Source organism: Leptodactylus fuscus, chromosome 11 (assembly GCF_031893055.1).
Source record: "Leptodactylus fuscus isolate aLepFus1 chromosome 11, aLepFus1.hap2, whole genome shotgun sequence".
NCBI classification, from domain to species: Eukaryota; Metazoa; Chordata; class Amphibia; order Anura; family Leptodactylidae; genus Leptodactylus; species Leptodactylus fuscus.
In genome coordinates this window covers 63,100,148-63,109,090 of record NC_134275.1, presented here as the reverse complement: position 1 = coordinate 63,109,090, position 8,943 = coordinate 63,100,148, and the positions used below count along the sequence as shown (strand labels likewise).

The following is an 8,943-nucleotide window of genomic DNA, read 5'->3' as shown; positions in this document are numbered from 1 at the left end:
CTGCTATGACACAAAAAGACATTTTTTTGCTGTACGACTCAAGATCACGTCGCTATTCTAAAAGCATAAAAATTCAGGAGAACTTATACAAGATGATGACTAGGAGGTAGAAATACCCAGATGTCTTCTTCTCTGATCTTTGCTGGAGATGTGGATAACCAGAGTATCCATGGCCACATCTTTTGCCTCTGTTCTAAAATACGGTCTTTTTGGCATAGTACAGAGACATTGGAAAGCAACATCTGTCTTATTTCTCATTTAAAATGGCTTCGTAAAGGGCCCCTAGGTGTAGACCTACAGCTGAAGAAAGTTGACCAGGAGCTACATAGCTGGGAAATCTAGATTCATTGACATTTGGAAACCTTGGACCACCTTTAGAGGTCGACAGACTTCCTGAGCCTCCACATGACTCTAGACATCACAGAAACAAACTCCTTATGACAAACCACTTCTCTCATTTCTCACAATTTTTAAGATTTTAAGGTTAATCCTCCATCAGAGCTTCAGCTCATTCGTTCACTTTTTTATTTTATTTTTGTTGGTTGTTACTCTTCTAATATGAATGTATATTATAGTTTCTCTGCGCCCTCTCCCTATCTAAGCATGACCCTACTTCCCTGACTTTATCCCTCCTTCTTAATTTTGTTCCCCCTTCCCCATCTTGTCTGTTCCCCTCCCAGCTCTACTCACCCCCCAACTTCCACTCGGGTATCTTTGCAGCTTATTACAGCTTTTACAGTATGGATTGTTCTACTTAGGCTAGGTTTACATCTGTGCCTGAATTCCATGCGGGGATTACATCCCCCATTTCGCTTGAAAAATGCCCATTCCACATTTTTCAGGTGGAAATCCAGCAGACCCCATTATAATCTATGAGTAACTTTTTATTAAGCAGATTGGGTTTACGTTTTTTAGGTCCCCGAGCGGACCCAAAGATCGGAAACTGTGCACAAGTATGAACCTAGAGTTAGCTGCTGTATTGCACAGCTCTCATTCTGTGCTACTGTGTTCTTCTACATGCACATTACCTTAAAGGGATTCTACCATTTAAAGTCATTTTTTTCTAGTTGACACGTCGGAATAGCCTTAAGAAAGGCTATTCATCTCCTACCTTTATAAGTCGTCTCTGACCCGCCGGTCGGTGAAAAAGCCGGCTGGCGGCCATTATTTGAAGGCTGCTTACACGCGCATGCGCAGTATGCTCCTGTAGTTCTATGGAGAACAGGAGTGTACTGCGCATGCGCGCGTAAGCGGCCTCCAAAAAATGGCCACCAGTTGGCTTGTGCACTCGGCTGTCGCCTGCATCCCGATGGCAGAGCCAATAGCACAGGCGCACAAGTCTGACCCCAGCCGGAAGAAGAAGATGAAGAGGCAGTTGCTGAAGAAGATGGAGGCGTCGCTGGAGAGAGTTCTCTCGCAGCATTGGGGAAACCCCCAGTGCTGTTTGAGCGCTGAGGCCCACTCCCAGTGTTGCGAGGGAACTCATTTTCAAACCGGATTTTTCACCGAACGACGGGTCGGAGACGACTTATTAAGGTAGGAGACGAATAGCCTTTCTTAAGGCTATTCCGACATGTGAACTAGAAGAAAAAATGACTTTAAATGGTAGAATCCTTTAGAGTAAAACTCAATAAAATGGTTTATTAAAATAAATCAATAAAGCCATCAATTCCCCTTGCCTCCAATTCCCACTTGCAGAAGACCTGAAGGTATTAGTTCTGCGTGTTGTATATTTTGTTCCTGCCATGACATCACATTATTTTTCCCAAGGACCCTGGCACCCAAGTTTCGAAACTATTGGCAAATAAGTGATTAAAAAATGCCATACATAACAATATTACAAATGCCTGTAATAGTCATAAAATGAGACCGTGGGAAAAAAATAGACAAACCTTTCCTTTCATGGTGGAATAAGCAAAACCGAAGATAGAAACTTTTAAGACTCGAGAAGTCTGTGAAGAATTGTACAGTTTTGTCTCACTGGAAACCATGCTACATGGTACAATGAATTTTCTTAGGTTTATGTCATATAAATCTTTGAACATCAGACAAATGTGAAGATTGGTCATCATCCAATGTTGCTGTTTTCTCTCTAAAACCAGCCATTATGTTTCTTTCTTCTAGCTAATTTGCAGTTCCCTCCCTGTTACTAGGGAAGTTCCAGCCTTAGGTACCTTGAAAAGAAAACTAGTTCGCTATCAGTAGAGAAGAGAGGACCTTTTCTCTCTTTAAAGAGGACATTTCATGCCCTCAGAGATGAGTGGTATTACATACTACTAGAAAGACGGCAGCATGCTGAATTCAGATCACTGTTGTCTCTCCCGCAGGGGTGAACCCGGGCTTTCTGCCGTCTGAAGCGGCGTCAGAAAGCCGCTCCCCCCCCCCCCCCCCGAGGAGGGGCAGAGCCGAGGGGGCCGGGTCACGAGAAAGGGGCGGGGCCGAGCAGAAGGGGCTGGGTCAGGCGGAAAGGGGGCGTGGCTGAGCGGCGTTCGCAAGCAGAGAGCAGGCAGGGAGAGGACCTGCTCTCTTCCTGCGTGTGAGGGGCGGCCGCTGGAGCAGTGCTGCGTCCAGCAGGGCCGCCCCAATCCACCGCTCGCTTCCTGTGTCAGGCTGCAGACACGGTGACGCTAAGCCAGTCCAGGACAGCTTGTCCTGGACTGGCTTAGGTCAGCAAAAATGCCGCCCTCCCGAGGCCCTGGCATAGTGCCGCCTGAAGCGGTCGCTTCAGGTCGCCTCATGGGAGGTGCGGCGCTGCTCTCCCGGTATGTCTCCTGCTGCTGGAGTTATTAGTGCCATTAGTTTTGGCACTGATATCTCTCCACTGTCAGAAAGGTGGGCTCACTGGGCTCTGAAGGTACAAGGCTATGAAAGAATACTGTCAGGAGAGTGTTCCTCACAGCCCAACAATGATAAGGCCCGCCTTCCTGACAGGTGAGAGATATCAGAGCCACACCGATATCTTCAGCAGCAGGGCGCATACCGAGAGAGCTGACAGTGCACTGAATTCGGTTGTCGGCATGTCGGTTTTCTAGTGGCCAGTAACAACAGATAGGGTATTACCCTGCCTATACTAGAACCTAAACCCAATCCCTATGCGTTTCAACAACAAGTGTATCATCATGGGAAGATAGATGGAAAGAGGACGAGGAGGGGTGAGGATCCCGAGCAGACAATGTCTAGTGACACTGATCTATAGACACCTGTCAGTCGGCTGATAAGCTTACCACAGCAACGTTATATACTTAGCACGGCAGCCAGGGTGGCTTTTGGCCAGCTGATATGGGAAGAAAATTCATATATTATATGAGAGTGTTCTATCCACTTTACTGAATTGTGTGACATGGACATGGACTGTATTACATCCTGGACAGCAAGGTGAAAGTTGTACGCATGGCATTGATAAAACTAGTAAAATAAAACCCAAAACAGCTCCAATAGACATGTCAACCATCAAAATATATCCCAGGGACCCCAAACATCAAACAGCATATTACAACCACCACACTGTCTCTTGTAATATATTAATATGAGATCATATGGGAATGTGTTACTCTCGGTGAGTGCGAATATCTGTCAACAAAACCATTGTCCATTCCAAAATGTATAGATATATCTATATTTATTATATAAAATACAACATTCACAGAATGCAGTAACATTTCAAGGAGAGAAAACCAGTGAACGTTTTTGTTTTTTTTTCTGATACGGAAATATATATGATCACTTCTATAATAAACTGCATGCAGGGATAGCGATATACAATCAAATCCACAAACAAATATTAATACACCACATTTCATGCCTAGATCGCGGAAGAAATAGCGAACAATGGGGTAGATTTACTAACCTTGTCTAATTTTTGGTAGTTGATTTTGTTTAGTTAGTCTTAAAGTGGACCGAATGTGGTCATTGGAACAAAAATTTGGTGCAATTTTTATACTGACAAGTCTAAGTTTATATAAGCTTTTAATTCGACGAGATAAAAAAATTACCATTCCATCAGGGTGAAGATACAACCATGAAAAGACATGGCGAATCACTTGGGGTCATCTTAGACATAGGTTAGATTCACATCTGCACCCGGGTTTCCGTTCAGAGGGTCCACTTGGGGACCCCTGAATGGAAACCTAATCCGCATAAAAAAGCAGTTATCTTAGGAAACCCATGGATCCCGTAGACTATAATGGGATCCATGTGGTTTCCAAAAAATGCGGAGAGGGGAATGGATCCCTGTATGGCATACGGATGTGAACTGAGCCTTAGAATCCTTAGTCATAGTCTCTATGTCACTATCTACAACTCACAGTGATAAAGACAATGCCCATTTTACCTCCCATGACAACTAGGGACTCCTGATAACCTAAAAGCCTCATGACATTGGACATTAAGGAGCTTATTTAGATTGCTATTTTGTACACAGAGACTTAAGACCCTTTTACAAGGGTCAATGGTCGGGCAAGCAAACATTCATAGAAATGTTCATTCACTATCATTGCCACATGTAAACATGACCCCAGTCACCCAAGAAGCAAGTGTTTGTCGGTATCACATCTTTCCATAGAAAGAGGGAAGGAGCTGCCAACAACGTCTAAGAATATATATAGTGAGGTGCAGATTTATATCTCTCCTATATCATGGTCTGAAAATGTAAATGGTAATAAATGGACCCATATCAACATGCTATATTATCAATGTACACCCTGGTAAAAGGACCCTTAGACATACGGAATCATGTTTCAATCACCCATCGACTCCAATATCCCAAGAGGGTTCCATACTTGCAAAGATTGATAGAAATCCATAGCAAATGCCTTCCATATCCAATAGATCAGGGTGCTGAGATTCTGATCATGAGAAATGTTTGACCCCTCAGTATTTTACCAGCCATAACACCACTTTCTACCCATTGCATCTGGTTTTGCAACTCATCCCTATTCAATTCAGTGGGACTTGGCTGCCAGACCAGATACAACCCAGAAGACCTTCTCCTTAAGGTCTCGTAAGGGGAATGTTGGTGGCACCAGACAAACATCTTTTCTGTATAGGGGTGGTGAATTCTAAGACACCCGATTCTAGGTTCCCACTGCTGTTATGCCATGGGATGAGTTGTTGAACATGGTCCATGGTACAATCCTGCACTACAACTGGAACATGATGTTTGGGATACGCCAAGGAGAAGGTTCATAGTATAAGAGTAGCCTTTGTGACTTTTCAAGTAGTAGTAGACAATGTGGAAAGCCATTTGGTTGGTTGGTCCATGTCACCCTAATAACCAGGGACTATGTCGTGAGAGGTCAGAGGCCTTGCCCATGAGTGTGGCAACGAATGACACCTGCGAGAACAAGAGGGTTACCCACTGGCATATGTCCATGAGTCCAGAGTGACTGGAATATCTGGTTGGCACGTACTTTATTCTAAGTGTATTCCCATGGCTACCTAAGGTATAACTCTTAATGTTACACGGTACATGTAAAATTAAGCCTTCATATATCATACACATGAGATGTATCGTAGTCATACTATTGGGTTGTCATACGTTCCATTTGCCACCGGCTCTTTGGAATCGCTCCCCCGTTTGGAAGAGTTATGATGGCTGTTTGCGCTGTATAATACTCTTATACTACTAAACGCTTGTCGGAAATTTGCCCTAAACTGATTCCCAACAAAACAGTAGAGTAAGGGGTTAATGCAACTGTTGGAAAATCCCAGGCAAATGCTCAAAGGCAACGCAGCCTCGACAAATGTCTCCGTCCTACAGTCATTAATAATCTTCATTCTTGTGAGGACATCCAAAAAAGTTAGAACATGGAACGGCAGCCAACAAATTATAAAGCTTACAACAATGGCGGTGACGATCTTCAGAACACGGTCTCTGGTCTTCTTGTTCAATATGGATCCTCTGGTCTTTTTAAGATGCAATCCAATCATGGAGTAGCAGGTCAGGATAACTGTTATCGGAAAGCAGAAGCCCAGAGTGATCTTAAGTAGGGCCATGGCCACACACCAGCTCGAATACTCCTCCATGGGAAAGTCCATGACACAGGCGTACACATTAAGGTTCGGAATGTAGTAAGTGTTGCGGAAGTAGAACGTAGGAAGTGTGGACATGATGGCTAAGACCCAAATGATCAAGGCCACCAAAACTGCTTGAGTTAGTGTCCTCCTTTGGGACCGGAGAGGGTAGACAATGGCCATATATCGGTCAACGCTCATACAACTGATGAAGAAGATGCTGGCAAATATATTCAAGGTTAAAAGAGAACTTGAGATTTTACACATCGTTGTCCCAAACTTCCAGTCCAAACCAAAAGAATAATAGGTGGCCCAAAAAGGTAGAGTCATGAGGAATAGCAGGTCAGCTATGGCCAGGTTCAGGATGTAGATGCTTGCCACGGTTTTCATGTCTCCTTGGCTGCAGAGGACCGATATGACCAAACTGTTCCCAATGAAGCCAAAGATAAATATGAAGGAGTAGAAGGCCGGGAGCAGATCCAGCTGATAATTCGGAATTGTGTTATTACCGCAAGACGATAGAGACTGGTTACTTGTCAGATTGAGAGTCATAGCCTGTAGATCCTCGCTCATGATGATGAGCACAGAATAGTTCCTGTATAACATCCTCTATGGGGAAAAGCCTTTGGCACCATAAAACAACCTGGAAAACATAATACATTGTAAAGATGATATTATTTGGTTGGTCCTATAGTACATGTAGCCAGTAGAGATGAGCAGGTATTATTTGATCGAATACCTCCCTTTGCATAGTTATTGGTGTACTCGGTCGAATACCACGCGGTAAACATTCGATTCCCCTCCCACCTTCCCTGGCGGGGAAGGTATTCCATTGAATATACTCGCTCTTTTCTAGTAGCCAGTCATTTCAACAAGAAGAGACAGGTAAGACTGGGTTATTAAAGGGAATGTGTCACCAAAAATGACCCATATATAAATATACCTACATATTTGATGATTTTTATTTTCAATTTTCCATAGTACTACCTATATTTAACAAAAAATATATACATCCTGCAACTTTCACTCTGGCCACTAAGCCTAAGGATAAACTGGTACTAGCCAATTGTGCAGTGATTTTTATTGCAGAGTCACCCACTTATATCTCAGACAGGATCACAAACAGGGGTAGGGAACCTTCGGCTCTCCAGCTGCTGTGAAACTACAACTCCCATCAGGCTCCATTCACTTCTATGGGAGTTCCAAGAACAGCAGAGCAAGTGTGCATGCTGGGAGTTGTAGTTTTGCAACAGCTGGAGAGCCGTACGTTCCCAACCCCTGCAATAAACGATATTAGTTACAGTTGAAATGCATCATGAAAAAGTGCCAGTCCTTACTGCAGTGAAAAAGCAAACAGTCCTTAAGATCCTTGGAGTTAAAAAAAATGCAGTAAAGCAGAAAAAAAAAAAAAAAAAAACACAGTGTGAACACAGCCTAAAGGAGAAACATGTATCTAGTTTATTTGTAACAAATAGTTATGAAAACAAATTGTTTTAATAAAATAATAATAATAATAATAATAATAGTAATAATAATAATATAAATAATAATAATCATATAATAATAATAAAATAATAATAATAATAATAATAATAATAATAATAATGATAATATAAATGATAATAATAATAATAATATAAAATATTGTAAAAATAATATATTGAGTACATTTATTTTCATGTAATATAGAGATTCCTTCCTTCCATGGAAGCTTGGACTACTTAAGGCTCATATAACAATACATACTATATTCTATATTTAAGATTCAAGCATGAATCTGCAGGTGGTGGTATATATAGCTCTACAAATCCATATAGCAGCCCCTATAGAAGTGATGGATAGAAGGATCTCTAGTATCTGCTGATATTTGTTCGCTTTGTTCATATCATCCCTTTAGAACAGCAATCCATTACCAGTAACGAAACAATTAACATAAGATACCTTCAGGCAAACTAATGATCTGGCCTATAAATCAGTTTTTGTGGGTTTTTTGGGGTCATTTTACATAGAACTGCAAATAAAGTCACTACATTATGTATCAAAATAATGTAACACTATAATAATTATGTAACAAAATAAATCAATGACAAACCCAGCTCTGCTATTCCTCTACACTGCTGGGGTAACTAATACTTATCGATTATTCGAGATATTGTACTCTGTGATAAAATTTCGAAAATGCATAAATCAGAGAAATATAGACGTATTAAAATTTTATATACACAGCAGAGCCAGGTTTCACAGATAATACAGAGATGAGTTTGTCATTTGGCACATTCAATGATGTCGTTTCACATAGGGCTGTAAAAAATCTGTTACAAAGTCTCCATGATCCGTTAACAATGTGTCGCTATACTAGTTACATGACAAAGTCAGCTCTGCTACCTGTGTAGTATATATGCTGAATACATACATTATATACATATAAATAAGAGTGGGATTTATTGCTCAGGGTGTAACTCACCGCTGTATAAGCCTCTCTAGGAGTCGATATACTTGACTCTGTCCTGGTCCGGGAGAAATTGCCTGAAGTGTCTGCTTTCTTTCTTATATCTTCTGTTTATTCCTCTGGGACATCTTAGCCCACATCACTGTGAGATCCGAATGGAAAATCTTGGCACAGATGTTTCTGGCAACTTTAACTTGTGTTCTCCCGTCAGTTCACAGTATATATAGCTCCCGACAAGTCGTTGGGAAAGAATAGACAGCAATGCACACTAGCATTTCCTCCAGATCCAGATTCTTCTGGTAGTGACTTGTAGATGTGTAGACTACATAAGGGTTACTCCTAGACATCCCGTAATAATGTGTAAGTAACAGGATCCGCTGCCAGGAAGGAGCACAGTAAGACGCCTTGAATATATTGGCTCATGAGGACAACCCCTTTGTAAGGAGCCCGCGAGGGGATCACTTGATATTCTGCAATCCCTG

At 41.9% G+C, this 8,943-nt stretch overlaps 1 protein-coding gene across 1 annotated transcript; it reads right to left on the bottom strand.

The window, feature by feature from the left end:
* Window positions 1–3,698: 3,698 nt before the first annotated feature.
* Window positions 3,699–8,523, bottom strand: AGTR2 (angiotensin II receptor type 2). The gene is made up of 2 exons (XM_075260524.1): window positions 8,477–8,523; window positions 3,699–6,655 (listed from the first exon to the last, which is right to left on the bottom strand). The coding sequence occupies exon 2, from the start codon at window positions 6,616–6,618 to the stop codon at window positions 5,515–5,517; it is 1,104 nt and encodes a 367-aa protein (XP_075116625.1). The 5' UTR covers window positions 6,619–6,655; window positions 8,477–8,523; the 3' UTR covers window positions 3,699–5,514.
* Between the last annotated feature and the right edge of the window lie 420 nt (window positions 8,524–8,943).

What these genes read in the sequence shown, in the direction of transcription:
- AGTR2 (XM_075260524.1), bottom strand. Translation starts at nt 6,618, where the DNA reads ATGTTATACAGGAACTATTCTGTGCTCATCATCATGAGCGAGGATCTA.